General features: G+C 38.6%; 1 protein-coding gene across 1 annotated transcript; it reads left to right on the top strand.

The window, feature by feature from the left end:
• The first annotated feature begins 2,967 nt into the window (after positions 1-2,967).
• On the top strand, positions 2,968-24,000 carry LOC134540499 (rab5 GDP/GTP exchange factor). The gene is made up of 10 exons (XM_063383321.1): positions 2,968-3,428; positions 5,883-6,013; positions 6,793-7,047; positions 7,589-7,816; positions 9,919-10,175; positions 15,630-15,761; positions 16,205-16,315; positions 19,154-19,285; positions 21,832-22,206; positions 23,855-24,000. Exons 1-10 carry the CDS (start codon positions 3,259-3,261, stop codon positions 23,855-23,857), a joined length of 1,794 nt encoding a protein of 597 aa, XP_063239391.1. The 5' UTR covers positions 2,968-3,258; the 3' UTR covers positions 23,858-24,000.
• The last annotated feature ends 6 nt before the right edge of the window (positions 24,001-24,006 follow it).

The following is a 24,006-nucleotide window of genomic DNA, read 5'->3' as shown; positions in this document are numbered from 1 at the left end:
TTACACTATTATTACAATTACACTTGACAGAACGGCACTCTGTGGTGCTTTTACGTACACGATTACACTGCACACGTTATCTGAGAGGGACACCTGCGTGCCTCTACGTGCGTTTACTTAAGTCCTCACGCCAGTTGCAGTCGAGGGAGAGCGTTCGATTAGCATCGGCTAATCTCGTAATCTGTAATTTGCGACGTGCGGGCCCACCTGTGTGGACCGCAGCTCGCTATTAAATTAAAAACACGTTTGAGCTTGAATGTAGCCTGTGCCTGTGCACTGGGCGATTAAATAAAGTTCTGGGGTGGCGGGAGACGGCCCGTACCGTATACTGCACGGCCCCACGTAATGCTTAGTGTGGGGCGTGTTAAATTGACGCGGCTGGGTTAGGCCCTACACCGGAAATGGACCGGGCGCACACGGGGAGTATTAAAAAAAAGGTTTTGGTTGTGACTATAATTACCAGATGGACGTTCGGTGAAACAAAGAGATGCTGGCTCCCCGTGGGACGTGCGTCCGTCCCGGTCCGCGAGTCGCGCTGTACTGGCGTGCAGCCTTGGCGCGGGGGGAGGGGTGAGCTCCCTGTCGCGCCAGAGTTTCTAAAGTTCCGTTATTCGTAAAAATCTATTTAATTAACTAATTTTAAGTGGCTCTAATGTCACATAATAAAACTTAATGATTAACTTAATATCTATATATGTTTTAGAATTGACATTTAATAAGTTTGTCTAAAATAAGTCTGAATATTAGAGTCAAGCTGGAGACTGTTTGTTTCTTGATAACTACTCCAGTGGTGAATGATAATGCTAATTTTGGGCGGTTTGCGTTACGTCACATGTTTCACTACTGAATTTAGGCTGAAGGCCGCAAGGGTTGCACTCACAGCTGTTTTAGTAGAAAACTACACGTGAGTGACCCGGGCACTCCTATGTCGCACTCTATTAATTAGGTGCTTTTGTTTGTTTTTGATTACTTTATTATTGTGTGGGGAATTTTGTAGGCACGGGGAGTGCCTTGCATGCGTAATTAAAATGGTTCGCTATTCTCTACCTTGGGCTACGGTCCGCTCACTTGACTCAGGTGGGCCATGGCTAGGGGAGCTTTCTGTTAGCGGAGCCGAGTACTGGCGGGTGCAGGTCGGGCTTTGGGGTGGCCTTCGGCCGTACGATGTCAAAGTATACACACATTAAGATACACATGTGCTCGCATATTCACACACTTTTGTACTTGTGTATGAGTGAATAATTTCATAGTTATATTGCTAATTAAAAATAATATTTCCAGGTATAATTTGTAATCCTACACTTAATTTGAATTTTAACTAGGAACCAGTTTACAAGACCTGGAGGCACCACAGGAGAAGCATAGAAATTTTTTGGGTGTAGGAATTTTGTCAGACTTTGATGTAAGCAGGTGTTTTCTCAGCATTCTCCCACTTTTCCCGAACCAATTATTCCATCAAAGCTCTAATTTTCACAATATCATTGCTGGAAAATGCAAATGATAATGTCAGAATTGATTTGATAATGCAACATATCAATATAAAGAAAACATTGACCATCTAGTTGTTTAGAGAAGTTAAGTGGCCACACTTCAGATTGCAGAATGATTTTGATTACCAGGAAAAATAATACAAACAATTCTGGCGTGTACTAGAACTCAATTCTTGCTCAACATAGGAGAATATTACATGCTGGCAGAAACTGTTCTTGTAATTTTTTATTCATTTTATTATTTTTTATTATTTTTAATTTTATTTTTTAGTTTCATTTTTTTCTGTGTTACTGATATTGAGGAAAATGAGTGTTAGTTTTCTCCGTGTGCTCATGATTATTCCTGCCAATATTTAGATGGTATTCTTTTTGTGCTCCTTAATAACTTCTGCTAATATTCTTGGAGAACTTCTGGTTATTTCTGAGTAAAGGATCTCTACAAGAAAATGTTTTTTTACTAAAGCCCGCCGCACACGGTACAATATTCCTTACAATATTGTAAGCTAGGAGTCGTACTGACTCTACTACTAGTTTCTTCACTCGAATTCAAACTGGATACTAATAGCTGTACGAGCTGGGCTACTGGTTTTGCATAATAGACTGCGTCCTATTTTCGTTGCTTGGTGTGTTCCAATATTTAAGGAGTGGCCAATCAGAACTCAGGAAAACTGCATGAGGGTTTGTTTACACTTTTAAGCGCGCATGTCGTGATAAACATGGACGGAAAGAAGTGGAATAGTGACCAACTCCTCGTTTTAATAAATGCATACAAAGAAGAGCCTTGTTTGTATGCAGTAAAAAATGTGAATTATCATAATAAAAATTTGTTGTGGAGAATATTCTCTTAACAAAACTAGTAAGCAGCTAGAATCGTGTGCACCAGAAACTTGTAGCGTACCTAGTGTTTCAGCTTGTAGCGTACACAGTACAGAAATCAGTAAGCATTCTAGTAAGCAAACTAGTAGAAAATATTGTACCGTGTCGTGTGCGGTGGGCTTAAATGAGTCATGCAATTTTATTTTGAGATACATTTAAATTGTGAATTTCTGCTACCAAATTACCACTAAAAATATTTTTATCAGGTGGAATTCAAACAAAAAACATGCATTACTCAGTCAAATAATATGTTTTGAGACAGCTGAGGAACTATCATGAAGGACGAACTTCCTTCCCCTTGGTGTCTTGAGAAGCAAGTGCCGGGCGGGTGAGAGGGATTCTTGTAAGTCCTGGTTTAATTAATTACCTTTACCGCCATATTGTAACGCCCAAAATATTATAGATATAGTATTTGATTATTCTCAATTCCCAATTTTTACATAACACAATGTTGTTTTAAGTCCTTTTTACGTTCCTATTATGTAATTATATTATGATTGTCATAAAATTACAACATTTTGCAAACAACAGACACAAATAACTTATACACAAATGATGCAATTTTTTATTATTGTTGCTACATAGAGTAAATAAAGGTATATACGGTTGCTATTCACGTAGGCTGCGATGCGGTTTGATTATGTGTTCCATAAGGGTTTTATTTGTTTATTTTAGTCCTTTCTGCAAAATCTAAAGCAAGCAAATTAGTGTATGAAAAGGATAATTTTAGTTTAAATATTTTGATGAGAACAATTATCAATGCTTGATAATTTTATAAATCATTTAATTAATATGTACGCTTCAGTTTAGCTAATGTTCTTGACAGCGCTTCTCTGCCACATTAACCTTCAGCATGTTACCTTAGGCCTGTAAATGAGAGAAAATCTCTGGTATGTACACCACTAAGAACCCGCGTCTTCGTATCAACCAAAATGACTTGATGTGCAAAAACGGGTGTGAATATTACGGAAATTCGGAGTGGGATGGCTACTGCAGCCAGTGTCATCTGAAGTCTGTAAAAAATGAGAGGTTGAAGAAGGGAGGAGAACGCCCTACTGACAGGTGAACTTTGATTATCAAGTTTTAATTAAAAATACTATTTTACTCATTAGTCATTCTTAAAATTAAATTTGTGAATGCTCATATTTTGGCTATTTATCCAGGGATGATTTATTTTTTTAATTTTGCCTGCATTTTAGTATGTAATTTACTTCCAATGCAAATCTGAGTTGGTCTGTTTTTCTGGAGCAGAAGATAGACACATATGTAGGGCACACCCATCTACTTGCAGAATTTTTTTTTTGTTTTCCCTTATTGTTTGACAAAAAAAAAAAAACAAGTAAATGCTTGAACTTACAGGGTAATGTTGAACATTACCCTGTTCAACTCCTGGGCTAAGAGGTACAGTAAACTCCCTCCTAACCAGCCACCTTTTAACCGGTAGATGCCACAGTAAATCAGCAGTTTAACTGAACTGAATAGACTAGCGACTAAACACATTTCGCAACAGGTCCATGAGTCATCACCACAATCATCTCCAACTCTTGGCCGCCGTTTAAAGAGGAAGACCACTTACGTACGCCTAAGTCAGTTGTTTGTGTTGTACTGAGCTGTGCAGGTGATTAGAAACTGAATTGAGAACAGACTGATCTCAGATTCTTGACTGTACTGTAATTCCTCACAATGAGAGTGCATTTGGATCTGTTATTCTTGGAAAGTGCAGCTGGTTTTGATAGTTAATGAAAAGGAAAACCTTCCTTTTTTCGGCTGTACTTATTGTTAATGAAATTGATAGCATGTACATGAAAATTATGTTTTCAGTGTCTATTATTCCATTGAAAGGAACAATTTTGGGGAAGAGTCTTGTGAGCAAGGCCACAGTAAAATGGACAGCCTTCCTGTTGTGCCCCATTTGACAAGGGTGTCTGGCAGTTGAGGATGTTTGCTCATATCTTCAGCCTGTCAGGCTTCAGGCTGCTCTCCTATTGCAAGGTGTATGTGCTGGCTCTCTAGCCTCTTTGAGCGGTCACAGTTGTCACGTTCTCTTTACATTACTGTGTAGGCTACTGTGGTAATGCATATTGAAAAAAAACCAGAAACACTTTGATGTGATGTTTGCTTTTTATTTGTTTTGGTATTGCACTTTATTATTAATAGTTTGTTTTTAAAGCCACCACAACACAAAATGACATACAGTAGTATTTTATTATTCAGATGTGATTTTTTTTTTTTTTACAATGTGTGGACAGTTGTGAATGATCAACTTTTTTAATTGGGTGAATACTTTTTAATGTTTTTAAAAAATAAATTTTTATGGGAAAATTTTATTCTGTTCTCTTCAGGTAGGTATTGTATGTAACATAGGTAAACTTTCAAAATCAGTATTTTTGTTGACTAGTCAATTGAACTAGTAAAGTGCCTTCGTTGGATCATTTAAGATGTTAATAACCCATCTATGTTTTGGTTTTGTTAATAATAGTTTAGAGTTTTCTTTTTTTACTCAAATGTAGTTAGACCATTTGCTGCTAGCTATCTCACTAACTTAATTTGTTTGATAGTGGGACTTTTAAAGCAATGATGTCACAGAGGGTATTTATAAATGTTAGGTATACTTTCAGTATTAGTTTTGCTTCTCTTTAAAGTATCCAATTATTTTCATTTTGATTCCTTTGACATAGGTAGCTGTGAAGAGATGCAAAAGTAACATTTTCTGGCTCTGGTTGTGAAAAAATACTTTCTTGTACGCTTAAAGGTCTTTAATCCAGTACTCTGTGGTTCAGCACATTCTTTAATCCGGCACCTAACGAGCCGCTCATTCTCGGATCTTTCGGGTGGATTCAAGCCATTGATCTGGGCTGCCAGGTCTAATAACTGCGCTGACTGTATTTTTAGTTCACTCTGAGATTATCGTTGCTGTCAGTTTTAATTGCAATTCAGTTTATGCTGTTTTTCTAGCAGATTTAATTTCAATTTCAGTGGTACATTTCCATAATTATTTTTTTTAAGAAGCAATGTGATATCTGAGACATTTTTTTTTTAAGAATAAAGCTAATTTTGTATTTTTCATTCTATTAACTAGTTTATTACAAATTGTTTTACATACAATAGTACTTACTGTATATTAATTTTTTTCATTGATATTCCCAGTGAAACCTAGTTGACATTTTTAATTTGGCAAAATTGCTAATCTTGCGCGGCCGTAGTCTTGAAACTTCAGATTAAAGACCATTAACCTTATTGGGGGTGCACTTTTGCAAGTTCAAGTACTCTACCCACAAACAATGATAGAAGCTATTAAAATATATATCTGTTGCATATACAACTGTTAGCAACCGTTAGGTAGCTGGGGAGAAGTGAGGAGAATTTGGCCCTGAAGTTTTCAAGCAGAACTGTAAGATAAGCTGGCTGTGTTGAGTCAGTTCGCGGGAGTTTTTTTGTCACTGTGAGTGCGTGTGCTCCGTGTTGTGTTGGCGTGCGAGCGCGCGGCTAACCGGCGAGCGTTGGTCGTCCTTGCAGGAGCAGCCATGGCGAGAGGCAGGGCAAAGCGTCCGTCGCCGCCTTCTCCAAGTTCGAGGAGAAGAAGCGGCAGCAGGTCGAAAAGAAGCCCAAGATTCTCAAGATATTCAAGAAGTCCTCGAACGTCAAAGGTTTGTGCTAATGTTGCGCCTTGGCGGCTGGCCGTCTCGAGTTTGCAGTGAGCACGACATTCTCGGATGTTCGCAGAACGCCTAAAGTTTAGGGGAGGAGGAGCATTCCTAGCACACACATCAGTAAAAAAAAATTAATTTATTTGTAAAGAGTTGGTGTGCAAGTGGTTGAGAGCCCAACATATCTACCTCTAGATACAAAATTAAATTTATTTATGAGTTAGGATCATCATCTCGCAAAACTGTTGCACCATTTGAGATCAACACTCGACCTGAGATCGACTCTGATTATATTTGGTCGTTCGAGGACTTAAGTCTTTAAGATCCTAGAAGTCTTAGCTTTCATTAATAAATAAAACATTTAACAATTAATAAAATATGGCGGTATTGAAATGACGGAATCATTAATATCGTGGGCGTACAAGGAAAACCCACTAAGTCCATGAGATATTCATATTGACAAAGTCCAGTTTAATGTGTTTCATGACAAGTATATTAGGTATATGACAAGTATATTATTATGTTAGATTAAACATGTTTCAGTACCGTATATATTTTACAATATTTTACAAACCCATATGGATATTAAAAAATCAATTTTTCTCATGATTTCATTATATGGACTTGAAGGGTTTTCCTTGTACGCCCAGGAATATAAAACACCTGCTCTGAAAATGCCCCTAGTTACTAAAGTCATCGGCACCGGCACTGTGTGGCTTCAGACGACCAGAGACCTGGGGTTGAGGTTGCGTGCAGGGAACGGGCCCGTGCTTGCGCAGAGTCGAGCCGGGCGGAGCAGTGGCGGGCGCTGTACGTCGGCAACCCGGACCTGGACCGCCTGAAGGAGGAGGCCCACCTGTACCTGGGCGGCGTGGGCGAGGCCGTCGAGGGCGACATCCGCAAGTGCATCCACACCTTCAACGTCAGCGTGCTCAAGATGGTGGACGGCAAGTCCGTGGAGGAGCTGTCCGAGCTGGCCCAGAACTTCTACCAGGTCTTCTGGAAGCGCATGGACGCCAACCCCGTGTACGGAGGTGCGACCCGTGTACCTCTGTACCACCAACCCCTTGCACTGCCTGTAAACTGGGAAAGAAAAAAAACATGTTCTCACACTGGGTGAACACCCAGTTAGGTTACAGGTGTGGATTCAGAGGGAGCACATGCCCTTCCCCCCGCCTTCTCCCCTTCCCCCTCGAAGGGTATGAGATGCAATGAGTTGAAAAGACTCTGAAGTAAATTTTGGTAAATTTTTTATATTAAATACTTATGTATACTTAAATACTTATCTTGACTCATTTTCAGTTATTTTTGTACCTAATTAATATTATATATTATGACCAATCCATTCGGTGCGTATTTCATTATAAACAAATGCCTCTCGTTGAATTAAATATATTTAAATGATTGTGGGTTTTTTTAAACTGTTTGAAGATCTGATTATGTAGATGGTTGTAGTTGCATTACGTGCTATGTTGTCTATGAACTAGCTTTTCGGGTCCCAGTGAAAGTGTGTCGCTGTCCCCGGTAGTAATGGATGAGAGTGAGGAGTAGAGGGGGCGGGCCGTGTGCTTGCAGACGTGGACCAGGAGCGCAGGGAGATCCTGCTGGACTACGTGGAGAAGTACGCCATGACCTGCCTGCACGACCTGCTGTTCTGCCCCCAGTCGACCTCGGACGAGGAGAAGGACCTGTACCTGCAGGAGCGCATCCGGCAGCTGAGCTGGGTCAGCGCCAAGCACCTGGACTGCCGCGTCGACGAGACCCGGTCGGAGGTGCGCGACCTCGTCTACACCGCCATCACCGGTGAGGCGCTGCGACTCACAGTCGCTCTCACAACCTTCTGATACATACTCATGTCACATCTTATAATAATAATACGTTTGTTGTACTGGCTTTGCTAAAATCATCAGTATTGTGTGTTGTGTGTGTCTGTGTGAATGTACCGTATTTACTTGTGTATAGCGCGCCCTCGTGTATAGCACGCACCATGATTTTTGCAACAAATTCCAAAGAAAATTTTTTTTTTCCCTATAAATAAATTTTAATAAAATTTTGTGGTACCTGTTAAGTAATTACTTATGAAACAAATGATTATTTACATTGATGTGTGGTGATGTGTCAGGAAAATACTTAAATTAAATACTCTTCCACCTGAAAGCAAAAATTTTGTGGCATTCTGTACCATCTGAAACGACACGAGCAACCTAAACTCTGCTGTGTAGACGGAAGATAATGAAGCGCTGTATCGTCACAACTGGTACGTGGACGGGAGGGATGGAGGGAGGGAGGCAGGCAGGAACGGGACTATGACCATCAAGTAACCTTGACAGTTGACAGGACTAAACACCACCACTCTCGTCATCGTTGCTAAGCTGGCGCGTAGGACTAGATGACTCACCTCGCGTGCGCACATGTGTGTGCGAGAGACCAGGTTGTGAGTGTGTGTGTGTGTGTGAAAGAGAGGCCTCGTTGCTTGTGGGTATGTGTGGGGTCACCCATCACCCGGCAGTTAACGACTACCACTCCTCCTCCCCGCCTTCACCCCTCAACTTTTTTTTTCCGTGTATAGCGCGCATCCTTGATTTTTTCCTTTACTCGAGGGAAAAAAGGGCGCGCTATACACGAGTATATACGGTATATACAGCAAAATCCCTTATTTGCACTTTTCATGTGGACAAAGTAAAAAAGTGTAAAAAGCGAGAAAGTGTAAATAAAGGGAAAAGTAAGAAATACGTTAATGTTAATTAAAATACAGTCGCATCCTGCAGCGTTCATAACAAATAGGGGCTACATTGCACATACGCATTGCACCACTGTAAAAAAGTTTAAAAAAAGGGCCGCAAATTGGAAATTTATCGTCAATAGCGCGCCGTACGCGGAGAAAGGTCATTGTACTCAATCAGCTGTTGTTACGGCGTGGCGTAGCCGCCGGCTGGCTCTCTCTGTTCTCTGAGCTGCGCATGCGCAGTATAATGCTCCACCCAGACTCGTGACCTTCCATCAGCAGCCAGCCAATAGATGCAAGCTTAGCGAAAAAAAAAAAGCTCCACCTCCCGTGTACCCGTTTTGTCCAGTTCTAATACCAGTTTATTGGTATACGCACCAGTTTTCTCGCTGCCGTGACATGTTCAAGTTTACGTTCATCTTGATGTCTTGATACCAATAATTAATTATTTACGATCCCCAGAAATAAATGGTTAGTTTAAAAAATATGCGTCAACTGTACAATATTTCCGAAATTATAAAATACGTATAAAACAGTTACCAAGACTCCGCTCATTTTATCTTGTGAAGTTTATGTCTCGTACCAGTATTTCGGCTAAGTTGTGACATAAATATAGTATCACAACTTACAAGCAGCCTCGTAAAGTTGTAATATTCCTGTCATTCCCGGTACGTTTATACATTCGTGAGTTTACATTTTTCCCTAATACATTTTAGATTGTCTCCTGCTATAATTATTCTGACTTTTACACGCATAGGCTTCAATTATTATATGTTTAGAAATAAAAGCAACTTTTCATGTTATAAAATATGTATATTTTGCGATTTAAAATGTTCATTGCAGACTATAAACGTTACGTTTTTCACAATGTTTTTAGGCCTACTATGGTTGTTACGTGACGTAAATAGCGCGATGGATTCGATTTTTGAGACGTAATTCGCGTGAAAGTATTGTATTGGACTAAATGGGAACGAAACGGGACCTGAAGAATATAGTGCAAATAACGGGAAAACGTAAATAATGGTAACGTAAATAAGGGGTTTCGCTGTATACACATACACACACACACATACACTCTGGGATATAATAAAACGTGTTTGAAAAGGTCCTGGAACAGTCCGGGTGTGTGTGGGCGCCCTGCGTCTGCTGATTGAACAGTGCGCGTGCATGCGTGTACCAGACATCCTGGGCATGGACTCGGCCAAGGCGCCCCAGGACAAGCTGGGCTGCGTGGTGCGCTGCTGCCGCAACATCTTCCTGCTGCTGCAGCAGGCCTTCGAGGGGCCCGCGTCGGCCGACGAGTTCCTGCCCGCGCTCATCTTCGTGGTGCTCAAGGCCAACCCCGCCCGCCTCAAGAGCAACATCAACTACGTCACGCGCTTCTCCAACGCCAGCCGCCTCATGTCGGGCGAGGGCGGCTACTACTTCACCAACCTGGTGGGCGCCCGCCGTGGCCACACTGCCGTACCACTTCTTATCATTATAACATTATAACATTATAACATTCGTTAGGAAAGAGATATCGTAAATAAATACCGTATTGGCTCGAATATAAGGCAACCCCGAATATGATGCGACCTGCAGTTTCAGGAGGCCGAACAAATGTAAAAATAATTTTGGTAGTATTTAATGTGAAAATTTATTAGTAGAGCCACGATTATATGGTAATGCGCGATAAAACGAAATAACACCGAAAACCGCTTGAAAACACGAAATAAAACGAAATTGTGCGAAATCCGCGATATGTCACGAAAGTTTGTCTATCCTGATTATTTACGTTTTTTTTTTTTCCATTCTGTAAGGACAATTCACTATCTTCAGCACAATCAAATATTTCTTACAGTAACTAGCAGCCATATATACCTATTATATACGACGGTGATTACGTATTATAGATTTTAAAATGAAGTCTCGGAATTAACGTAATATTTTCTTTACACAGTAATCTTGTGTACCATAATAATTTAACATGTTGATAACTATGATACAATGGCCGCCGTTCACTTTCTGTAAATACCAAAATAACAAACGTCCAAAATATGTTTTTCTACGATTACGTTTTTAATCATTAAAATATTACACACTAAACCGCATTGCTTTTACTGTTTATTTAAAATAAAGTACGTAGGCTACCAAAATAAAATTAACCCTGCTTAACGTAACGATTGTAAATAATAAATAGTACATGTTTATGTCGGTATTAATTTTCACGTACGTATGTTGGTATTCGGTATGCGTTTGTATTCACATCTATTCTCCATTGTTTTGATCTTTCCAGCACGGCAAGTTTTTGCGTATTGAGAGGTTAAATTCTTCCTATGTGATTAAAATTTTTTTGATAATGCCTAAAACGAAGGTTTCTGCCAGTGACCGATCGAAAGAATTTTCCAGCGAAGGATTTTATATCAGTGATAAAATTTTAATGTGCAAATTCTGTAACTGCAGGCTAGACTACGAGAGACGCGATACGCTTGTGAAACATGTCGCGAGTGAGAAACATAAGCGTTTGAGGCAAAACTCATCTGTTAAACGACATCCTTGTCTAAGAGATTTAATGCCATTAATTTGCTGTTCAACCCAAGAAATGTGAGTAGGGTTAGCATAGAAGATGAAAACCTACCGAAGTCTCTGCATAACTTGCCTCCTGTTTCCCATCTTCCCATTGATACATTCATACATGGCTATGTTGCTTTCAAAAAAATAATTGAGGATGAACTTTCATTGCCAGAAACAAGCCAAATTGATGTTGCAAAGGTACTTTGCTCCCTTAAAGGGGACTACAGTGAATTTGCTCAAGCCAGTTTAAGGGCAATCTGGTTCCCAACATCAAATGTTGATGCAGAACGTTCATTTTCCAGGTACTCACTGGTAGTTAGTGACAGAAGACGTCTCACTCCAGAAAATGCGGAAAATTTAACTATGATAGCATTTCAATAAAACCGTCTTAATAGTAACTTTGGAAGTGCTTAATTGTGTAATTTTGTAGTGTATGTGATTGTAATTAAGTCGTGAAATTTTTAGTAGTTATTTAAATGTTTGAATTTATGAATTTGCAAATGAACTTAACTATCTATGAATTTGCAAATGAACTTAATTGTAATTAGATCATGAGGTTTTAGTGTTTATTAATATTTGTTTTAATAAATTTGCATGTCGTACAGAAAAGCAAGAAAATTTTTCCGTGGGTATTTTGAGCAAAAAAAATAAAACCATATAACACCGAAATCTTTATTTCTTTACACCGAAATTTGTCTTAAAATAACACCACAAAATCTTGACTCTATTCATTAGACATACATTTTGTGTTGATAAATTCTTTTTGCATTTATGTATAACATTAATTTATATTTATCACATTACTTATTTAAAAAAAGTTTGAATGGCCTACCCTAAAAGTCAAAAGAAAACAATTAGAAAATATTTACATTTCCAAGTATTACACTAAAATTTTTTTCGTATGTTCATTCTAATGCAACTGCATCATTGTCATCTTCAGAGCTGTTTATTTGTCTAGAGCACGTTCCCCGCCGTTCCACCGATATGTGATCGTACATTTTTCACAGTTTACTGTATCTACGAATTTAAAATTTTTACAATGGCTATTAATCACTCTTAAAATACAGCATTTAACTTTCCGTTTCACTTAAGCTACGTATTACTATTTAGTATTGTGTGTTAAACGTAACAAAGCAAACAAACAATGCAGCTTGCCGGAACAAAACAAGTGGCTAGCTGCCATGGTGAAGCATACGGCCATGAATAACTTCGGTGACGTGATAGCGAATATTTGTCCATATTAATCTCTGGCAGAGAGTCTCTGTCCTATGAATTTTAAAGAATAATATATGATAATTATGTTGTTTGAAAGGTTTTTACATAAATAAAGAGTGGATTACTGTGAAATTATTAAAATAGCTTTTGAAGCAATGTACCAAATTCCTGTAAATATGGCGTCTTCGTGCGTGTTCGGAAATGTTCGTTTTACAACAAAGAAATATTGTGGAAAGGCAGCCGTGAATTTTCAAACATTACATCCGAAATGTTCTTTGTAAACGTAAACAATCGTTCTGAAAATATCTGTGATATTTTAGTACATATATGGCCGTTAAAAATCTGAAAATAAATTACCGTAAATGTTGACACGCGATTGTACACAAAGTACAAATATGAATTGTGTAATAAAAGGTTGCCATTTTGAGATGCTTCAACATTCACATTTTTACTCAAGAACAAATATTTTAATTTTCAACTTTAAACAATTGTGAATTACTGCAATATTGGGTGGATTTATCGTTTTCCCCGTGTGAGGTAACGAAATTTTAGTTAATATAAAAAATCGTGAACATTTTGTTCAACAATGTTTCTACTGTAGCTTTCAGCTTGGAACTAATGTTTGCGGTTCTGACGTCTTGGGTGCGAAAATAAGGCGACTTCCAATTTTCGCATCTCTCGTTTATGTAAAAATGGTCGCCTTATATTCGGACCAATACGGTATATTGTTGAAGACTGTGACGTAGCATCTATTGACATTACCATTACAGTTTTAGTAATTTCCAAAAATAAGTACTAAACACCAGTTACTTCACAGGAGAATCTATTTGTAGGCCAGTCACTTTTATCTTCTGGCATTTTATTTAAGTATAATCTATGCTTTAATGAAACCAAATAAACAGATTTGTGGTTAGTCACGAAAATTGCATCTCCAGAAGCCTTCAGCAAACTTGCCTTCATTATGTAATGTCTCTCTTTAGTTAATAATCGCATATTAATTATAATTAGTTGGACTCTCCACTAATCAGTTGGAAATTAATGTAACGATGAGTCAGATTTGAGTTTCCTTGTATCCGAATCTTGATTTTGAATCCCAATGTCTACCTTAAATCCACCTCTCAAATTTTAATGTAGGAGCCAAGTGTCAAAATCAAATACGGTGTTGAAACATGCAACCCTTGAAATGTTTGCTTCACCTAGTTTCTAGAATCAAATATTGTAATTTTATTTATTGAATTACATATTAAATGTTAAATAATTGGGAAATTGTAATAGGATAGATATGAAGAAAAAGCAAGACCTAGTAAACTTCAGACTTGTCGGTGTTGAAATTTTTATTTACTACATCCCCTCAGTTTTTTTTCTCTGAGGAGCTCTTTCCTTAAATATCAAATATTCGCAGGGTCCATTCCTAATAGTTACATGTTTAAGATAAAAAAAAATTAATTTTGTGTCTAAAAATTTTACTGAAATGCCAAACAAACACCCACAGAGCATTGTAGCTAGTGGCAGACACAAAACATGTCTTTGATGACTTCTGTCTGGATTACTAATAAAGTCCTTTTTAACTGCACAGAAATGCTGGGGTTTAAAAATCTGAATTTTTACCTTCCTCAAATATTTTTCATCATTTATTTTCCCTTTCGATAATGAATGTTTCAAATACTGGGATTTGATGGTATTTGAGGATTTGATTGGCCCATCCCTTGAAATTATCTGTGAAAAGGATTTAGCTTTATAACTTATAAAGTGGCATGACCCTGGGAATGGTAGATCTAGTTTGTATTACATTTAGTTTTGCTTATTAATGTACAATAATGACCCAGTGAGTCATTCTTGCACGCAACAAAACGACCTCCAAAACTAGGGTGCGTACCAGCTCCCAAATCAGCCTTAGCACGGGCCATCGTAGGTGCAGTCACTGTTTGCAAATACAAATACAAATACACTTTTAGCACTCTCTATCCTAGAAGCCATCCAATCAAATGCAGGTTCCACTTAACATTAAACTTGCCAAAAATAAAGTTCAGTCTTTCCTTTTAATAGTCTTTAAAACTTAACTTACAAACATTGCTAACTTTGCCCTTAAAATAAATCACTAAAAAAAATTATATCATTTAATAAATAATAAAATCTAAAAACATAAATGATCTAAAAAATTACATTTTCACATTCCTACACCAAATAGCCACTTTTTAGTTTGATTCAGCGTACATTTCCTGCATATGTGGTAGAATTATTAGAATGGTAATAAAATGCTTTTTGTTGAGTTTAAGAAAGTGCACCAGTGGAAAAAAACATTATGGCATACTTGGTGCCTCAGCCTGACACAGTTGAACTATTAATGATAAAGCATTTGTGCCACCGTGCTTTGTTCATACGCCATACATGTTTGAAACAGAAGGAAGTGGATGAATTATTTGTTAACTAAATTATATTTTTTTTATGTCTGGTAAATAATATCGAGCATGTATTCTCGGTATTTTTGTTATGAAATTTAGTTTTTTATCATAATAAACAGCAAGTCTGCTTATTTAAGGATTTTGTTTTGCTTATTAGTTATTACCCATATGACGTAGACTATCCGGATTTTCGAACGTCTGGATTGCCTTTGGCCCCAGTTATTCCGGATAGATGTGGTTTACCTGTTGTTACTTTTAACGAAAGTTATCTTTTTGGCTGGCTTCCTCTTGCCGCCAGTTTATTTGTGCCACAGTTTCATTCTTTATAAATGATCAGGGTATCTGTTGGTCAGGAAAGTCATGGGAAAGTAACTAAACTAAAGGACTGGTCATGGAAGTATTCAAAATTCGCTAAATAATAAGTAACTGATGGAAGTAACAAAAATTTTGTCTATTTTTGCGTACTGTATACAAGCAATAATTCTGTGACATAAAAAAATTTAATTTCAAGGTTTGGAAAGAGTCCTGGTAATTGATTCACCAGGGGTTTGTGGATACGCTGGCGATGAAGCCTCGTCAGTCGTAATGTATTCCACACAGTCTTGGATGCGAGCCGTTCGATAACAGGTGGTAGTAATGGAATGGGTGTAATTCGGAGGTAATGTTGGCTGGCTGGAAACGAGCTGATAGTGGTTGGGTTCTTCCGTGTGCGTGGCAGTGCTGCGCGGTGTCGTTCGTGGAGAACCTGACGTCGGAGTCCCTGAACATGCCGGCGGAGGAGTTCGAGCAGTACATGTGCGGCAAGCTCGTCCCCACCAGCACCTGGGAGTCGGCCCTCATGATGTGCGAGGTTCGTAGCAGGGCGCACGGCGCGGGCCGGGCAAATTGTTTTTATTTGACTGCAAAAAGTTTGGAATTAAAGGCAAATTGAAAAAAAATATATATTATACAATCTGTACTGTAATAGTGATTTGACAAATTATCAATGATCATGTTTTCAGCTGAGATACTTATTACTCATTTATTACCATGGGACAATTGAGAACAATATATTTAATATTCATCCTTCGGTACCTGCAAACAGTTGACATGTGTATTTTTTTTTGTGAAGAGGTTATGTTAGAAATATTGTATACTCTCCAAACTTACCTAGTTGTTAACAACACTTCAGAAAAAATTTAATTGCTATCAGGTCAGGAAGGAGGGTAGGGGGAAGTTTCTCATCCTGACTTTAATTATTAACATGTGGAAAGTTCGGACACACCGACTCACTGGCTGTTAACCTCTCTGCAGGGAATGCACTTCATGAACGATCAGTTGGCGGTCCTGGACGACCTGCAGTCGAGGCACTCGACGCTCGTGAGGGACGCCGCGCTGCTCAAGGATGAGATGCTGCGCTTCAAGGTGACCCCACCGGTCTCCTGTCTCCCCCCGCGGGGCCGTCCGGGCGCCCTTCCCTATTCGTAACTGTTTATAATTTCAAACCCCAAAATTGAAATGGGGGAAAAACTTAAGGGTTCCGCCTACTCAGGCACACATACCGTGCGCAGAGCTTCAGGAAAAACAATACGATTTCAAAACTACTCAAGATATCCGAGTGGGGTCTGTTGACGAAAAGCATTTAAGAGTTCGTTGAGGGACCGAAATGTACTTTTGATTTCGGATTAAGTTTTTAAACTGTATTTTTAGAAGAGTGAATATGACTAAAACGCGTGTTTACAGAGTAATGTTTAGACGCAATGGCCATTTGGGAAATCTGTACCGTTGGTGCTACTTTTGATAACTGTCGAATTAGAGACAAGTTGCTTGACTTGGACTGTACCTGGATTTGTAACAAATTTTCTTTTGGAATCATTATTTCCTGACAATTTATTTTGCATAGCGTGACTGGTATGTCTGTTAGTTTGTCGTGATGGTCCACATATGGCATAAAAATGTATTTTAATGGTTACCGTATTTAATCGCATAATGTCCGCCATCGCATAATGTCCGCACATTTCTTTTTAAATACTTGAAATGGAATTTTTTTAAATCCGCATAAAGTCTTCACCAGACAAAGCAACCTTGGCCACCCCTGAAAGGCACAGTAACGGGATGGAAATTTACCGACGCTGTCAACAATGCTTTGACCTTGAGTTGTTCATTTTTCCGGAGCGGTCGCTTAGAGGCTTTAAATTTGTTTTCATGTAAGATATGATACGCAACGTAAAGAAAACGTCAGCTGTAACAGAATGGACATACATAACTTCTTACATGTCAGGAAGACAAGGTTGTTTTTGTTAATTCCTGCTCAGCCTTTTCCACGCTCTGCACTCCTTCCCCCGCTTCAGTCAAACAGGGCAGGAGGGGACTCGCATGCACAGACGTCTGCCGGTAACTTTTTTTATACACACCTTGGCCAGGGAAAGGGAGGGGGCTCGCTGGCGCCGGCTAATGCAGACATTAGACATCTGCCCCGTGCTGTTAGTGGCCATCTCAATGAAAGATTAAAAAAATATCTTATCACGCAAAGCATTTATTTTGTGTAGGCTGGCTGCGGCTTCTGAACGTAAGAGCGCACACATGAGTGAGAGAAAAAAAAAGAGTGGCGTCTTCCACTAATCGCCGGCACCCAATTATCTCGACACCTGTCACATTTCTCACGTCCGCTGCGGAGGGTCGCCAGTCACCAGCGCTCTGCGAAGTAGTGTGCCGCCGTTAATATTTTTCTACTGGGCCGAGGGAAGGGTGCCAATTTTACGAAGCTGCGATTTTACTAATGCAATCCGCGGAACCGCGAGCATACGTAAAATGAGGGTACTAGTAAACTAATTATGAGAGAACAATTTTTTTACTCTACACAAAACATGTAAAATTTTGAGGAAAAAATGTTTTTTCCGGACTTCACCTCATAATGTCTGCACCCCAATTTTTTTGTCAAAAATGTAGCCCAATTACTGCGGACATTATGCGAATAAATACGGTACTTCGTCGAAACTGACTAATTTTGACTGTGTTTTATTATGTGTTTTTATGTACATTTTGGTGGTATGCGAGGTACTCCCATTTTTGTTTTATATGGTGTACTGTATTGTCATGCTTTCAGTGTTAGTATTTTGGATTTATCACAGTTCACCATTAAACCTTGTGTCAACTTATAGCATTGTAGTTAGTTACTGTGTGAGATCATTCATTACGAGACAAACAAACATGATTGCGACCAGGCAAAAAACTTCATGCAAATACTGGAAAAATTGTGGTCCTCATGTTGCAGAAGTTTGAGAATTCAAACATATTTACTTTGGGCTTGCTGTTGTGATAAGGTCACAGTTTATCTGAAGGACTCTCAGCCAAAGAAAAAACTTGTAAAAATGTATTGCATATGTAATTGCAAAAAGTTAACCTATGAAAAGATGCATTTTCCTGAGTGCCTTGAGCACTGTGGAGTCAGTCTTTGAAACTAAAAACTCAAAGATTTTCAGTTCTTTCTGATGAGAAATTATAAGTGTTAAAAAAAAAAAAAAAAAAGGAATGAAACAATTAGTAATGAAACTTTTAATGGGTTGACATGCATTCAACATCTGTTAAATTAATTTTGCAAGACTTTCAGAACACAACACAAGGTGCGAAGGTGCGGCACTGGAAAGACAGTGGACTCTCAGGCTGAAAGGTCCTGGTTCTACTGCTGGTCTCATAGGGCCGTCCAGAGAAACTAAGGGCCCGAGGGCAAAGCAGTTTGTCCCCCCTACCCCAAAATACACCCTTTATTTAACACAACATTTAAAACACCACATTTAAAAATAAAATAAAAATTCTGAACACTGCAAACATTACGCTATAGTTGGAAACATGATCTGCGTGTATAACGTAACTTACAAGGGTTACAGTAAATTGTAATTTCAGTAGATTTGTAATTTTCACCACACATCAGGGTAAACCCAAGCATTAAAATTTTTTTTTTGAAAATCAACAGGCTTCTGGAGATTTTGCCCCCCCCCCCCCCCCCCCACACACACACACACACACAAATTCTTGTGACGGTCTTAAGAAAATTCCTTGCATAACGATAAAAAAAATCAAGCACTTACAAAATAAATACAATTTTTACCCTCAAATGACATTTTCCCTGTTAGTAAGTCCAGATTTCTAATATGTACCTCGAGGAACTTGTAACAGGGGAGGTACTGCATGCCTTGGAGTGGCGTGATCAGTACGGGAGTGCGGTGTGCAGCCGGACAGTGGTTGAGGGGTTTGTCGCGACAGGACGAGGTGGCGAGGAAGGTGGACGGAGTGCTCGCTCGCACGCCCCTCATCATCCAGCCGGCGAGGCGTCCGACCGACCTGGACGCGGACGACCCACATTGCGACTCGCTGCCCCCGCCCATGCAGCCGCAGGTGCGTTCCATCGATGCTGAGAGTGTGTGTGGCCCTCCCACCCCCTCCTCCCCATTCCCTCTCGCGCTCCTGCTGTCGTCACGAGCCACGTTCAGGCAGCAACCGAACCCCCAGCTTGGGGCCTGCGTGAGTCCGCTTCGTGGCAAATTAAAAGAATTTTACACTGCCTGCTCTGTAGCTACAATAAATATTTAAAGAAAATCCCATTGATTTACATTTTTTTTCCCCCCCTTTGTAAAGAAGAATGGATTAGAAGTGAATTTGTCGAAAGTAGAAAATTGAAGGTAAACATAAAAAAAAAACAGGACAGTAATCTTGTCTGTCCAATAATTGTAAAAAAAAAAACTTCTATGAATTATGGTTTGTGTTGAGAAATTTTTCTTGTAAGCCTGCACATACATAAATTTATTTAGAATAGCTTTCCACCTGGGGCTTTGCATGCACTATTATTGTAATATTATAACAAAAGATTGCAGTAAATTCTAAATTAACTTAAATAAAGCAATAAAAGAGTAATGAAATGTGAGAGGTTTTATATGGTTCATTACAAAACCAATTAGGGTACGAATCTAAAGTGTTTTTAACCTGTGTATTAAGTTTTAAACCCCCCCTCTTTTTTTCCCTTATTTTTTCCCCAGTTTTTGTGTGGATATTATTCAACCTCGATTATATCAGAAGAGTGAAACGTGTGCTTTTTTTTTTTAATGTAGGTTTCAATTGAAAATTCACTGTAAAAAAAATAAATGTGATAATTCACTGTAAAAAAAATAAATGTGAAAATTCACAACTCCCACTTTATTACGTTGCACTGCTATTGCCAGCGTTAATGTCCTACATCTTAGGCGTCTTTCCAACTATTTCAAATGTAAATTGTGTTCGGTTGTACCGTAATTATTGAGTCGATCAACCTACGATATCGTCGAAGTAATAAAATATTTTCATATACAATTATAATAATTATTGTATAAATCATGTATGATGTATGCTCAGCTGATAAATGTACATATTTTGAACTTTAATAAACAAATATTCACAATTTTTTCACTTGAATTCACATCAGCCATCTATGTCTGTTGACGGCTCAGTCTGGACTAAAATCTTCCTAACAGTCTTAGATAGTATGTTTCATCAATGGCTATGCTCTGCTGACCAATCACATTGTCTGTTACATATTTACATTATATTAGAAGTAGTTCAATATTCTTAATATTATACGTTTAACATCAGAAATTGCCACATAAAATAATAATATATTCAATGAGCAGTTCTCAGCCTAAATCACGAATAAATATCTTAAAACATGACAATTACGAGATTATACTATTTACTTGTGATGCTTATGCATGCTCTTCATATTAAACTGAAAAATATTTTAGTGCAAAGAATACATATATTACTCTACCAAATCCAAGAAAATAAATTACAATTGCTAATAGACTTACTTTGAACCAAATACACTACAAACTAATACCGGACAAAATTTTTGTGTGATAGATAGCAGAGAGTATGCCCAGGATGAGCCATGGAGTTATGTAATAGTCTTACCTCCATGGTATGAACTATATATTTATTTAACATATGTGGTACCAGCATTATGACAATGAAAATAACTCTCTTTTCTCTTATGAAACATGTTTTTATCATTATACAAATTTATTGAGGAAAATAAACCTACAGTGCTGGAAATTTCTTAAAAAGAAGTGAATCATGTTTGACACCAAATAATATAATATACTATCTAACAGTTTATCTATAAAATATTTTCATAGTCACCTCTTGCCACTAGGTTATTTTTCACATTAACACTGTCCGGTATTAGTCTCCATACAGTATTTGATCAAACCATAGAAAAATTTAGAATAAAATCTGCATCATATTTCGATAGATAATATAAAATAGTATAACCATGTGAATGGGGTAGATTAATCCTCAAATAAAGTAGGTTGTTTGGATCGATAGTTCATTTTGGCAGAAATTAAACTTTATTTAATGTCTCTTAAAAGCAGTATGTTTTTGTTTGCGCTAAACTATGACTTTGAAAAGTATAAAAACAAAAAGTGTAACATAGTCAAGAGACAATGTTATCAATCGAATACACATAGAGACAGCCATTACGTGGAAGCATTACAAAAAAAAACACACGAGTTGATGGCTACGTAGTCTTTACGTGAATGTATAACCGTACCGAGTCTAGTTCCGCATTATATCAATGTTGGAAAGAACATCTCTGTAGCTTTTTTTGCATTCTCTCCGTTTTCTCAGAACTTCAGCGGGCATTCTCCTAGGGAAAAGATTTTGTGTATTGGTTTTACAAGAGGGGTGTATGTTTATCTATCTATTCAAACCTTGTGGATCTAACCTAACAACTGTAAAAGTGATGTATTTAGTCAAATTTAAGGTACTTGACTGTTTTGACTTGTTCTTGGAGTACAGTCATCACACAAGTGGTAGATGTTTTGAGCATGTGCAGGCACAATGAGCATATAGTGTAGTGTTTGATGGAACTGCAACTGGGATGTCCATAGTCGGGGGATCGGTGTGCGCAGGTGGTAGCACCGCTGTTGGCCGCCGAGCCGCCGGTCTCGCCGAAGGACGCGACGGACGTCCCGGGCGGGGGCTCCCTCCTGCCGCAGTCGCTGTCACGGGACCTGCTGTCGCCGTCGCCGACCTTCGCGTTCGGGCAGGACCTGCGCTCCGTCAGCTACGACATGGACCTGTCGGACGCGAGCGCGGACGACAGCGGCGCGAGCGAGCCGGCGGCCGCGGTGGCCTCCCTGCTGGACGGGGCGGGGTCCCCGGCCGGCGGGCTGCTGCCGTCGCCCCTGAGGCCGGTGCCGGCGGCCGAGTACCAGGGCTTCTCCGCCCAGGGCTGCCACATCACCAGCATCCCCTGCGACACCGGGGAGTCCCTCCCGGGCAAGGTCGGTGATTTCACTGGCTGGAGACAAGGGCTTCAGTGTTCCGGGTTTTATCAGTCGAGGACCTTTCCAGTTCAGGCACTCACAAAAAAAAATTATTCGTAAATGCTAAAGTAGAAATATGAATGGAATATTATCTCATTATTACCAACAATTAATTAAGGGCTATTTCTGTAAATTTAAAACTGTACATCTCCTGCATTTTTTTTGTTCTGTCACAGATATTCACTAAGTGTAAAAAGGCATGCGTTTGCAAATATTTGCACTTGCGTGCCTGTTTACATCCTCTATATTACACTTAGTTGATATCTTTTTAAAATATTTGTGATATAACAACAAATGCAAGAGATGTATAGTGTTAAATTTTCAGAAATAGTCCTTAATTATTAGAAATGATGAGAAAATTAAACAAAATTTACATAGCATGTGAGACCCCACCTTAAGCTAAAACACTATAATTTTTGGCTAAGGTAGAAAACTCTTTTATATTGAGCACATAAGTGGTAGTGAAGCGATCGGTGGGGTTTGGGATTGCTCAGAAGGTAACACATGAACCTTTTTAAAGGTTTTGGCCTATATGTGTGTCGAAATGTTTTTCCTTACGTTCCTACTAAACAATGTTTGCTGTCAAACACCATCTTACAAGTTATATTTGCTCTACAACTTATGTTTAACGATAACGGAGATACCGTCCGATGATCCGGAAGGTTCGTTAATCCGTCACCTGCAAAGTCCCAGTCGTACTGGAATTTCTGAATTCTACTGTATTTTAATCTAACCGCTAATGAATCCATGAAACAGGCCAATTTCTGCTGGCTTCAAGATCCTGATGTGAGGATGTATTCTCATTTTCTAGTTAAAATTTATCAGCTCTCCGCTAAATATTTTTTTCCTGTGATTCAAATGTAATTTTTTGTTAAAGTTTAAAGCTTTAAGGTTCTTTGTTTTATATTGTTTTAACGTTTTTTAATGTTTCGCTTGCCGGCTTTTATAACATGTGTAACAGCCAGAAATCATTTCTTTCCAATTTACAAACTTTTATTCTTTATCGACCTAAACTGCACAGGCTTTACTGGTAACAAATGTTGTCTTAAATAACAGTTTTTTTCCACGTTAGCAATTGTTGCTACTTCAAGTTAAGTCTGCCTGCCTGTTTATGCCAAAAACTTAAAAAAAAAATTAAACTAGTTCTCTTCAAATCTCGATCCTGGAGGAAATAATTGTTCGCAAAATACATAAAACAGAATCTGTATGGTAAAAATTGTTAGAAGTAATATTCTTTAAACAATGGTTGTTATTATAAAAGCCCCAATAAAATAACCCTTTGAACTCATATCTTGAGCCAAATTTGCCATCTTTAAATACCTGTTAGAGTCCTTTGTCATAGGCCGTAGAACTTGACAAATTGAATCCAAAAAAGTCTAATAATATAAAAAGCAATGAATGCTTGTAATAAATTCTTTTGCAACCAAAGGTAAATTCTTTTAACCATTAAATTAAATACCTAGAGTTGTGTTTTTTTTTTTTTTTTAAATAATCAGGAATTTTACTGACTGTAAAAGTGTGCCTCTACTACTTATAAATCTGAATACTGGCTAGCCTCATATGCGTGGTTCTGGTTAGCAACTTGTGTTTTGCTTTGATGTTGCAGTGAATTCCGTGCAAGCTGTACATCTGACGTGGCGAAAGGTGGGTGCTGTGCTCCCCTATTCACTGCTGTTCCACTGTCGCCAACCACACATTAATTATTTCCTCGTTACTGTGCAGTGTTTAGTAATAAAGTGTTATATGAGTGTTGCCCAA

The sequence above is a fragment of the Bacillus rossius genome, chromosome 16, assembly GCF_032445375.1.
Source record: "Bacillus rossius redtenbacheri isolate Brsri chromosome 16, Brsri_v3, whole genome shotgun sequence".
NCBI classification, from domain to species: Eukaryota; Metazoa; Arthropoda; class Insecta; order Phasmatodea; family Bacillidae; genus Bacillus; species Bacillus rossius.
The sequence above is the reverse complement of the archived record's forward strand: the minus strand, read 5'-3'. Positions and strand labels throughout refer to the sequence as shown.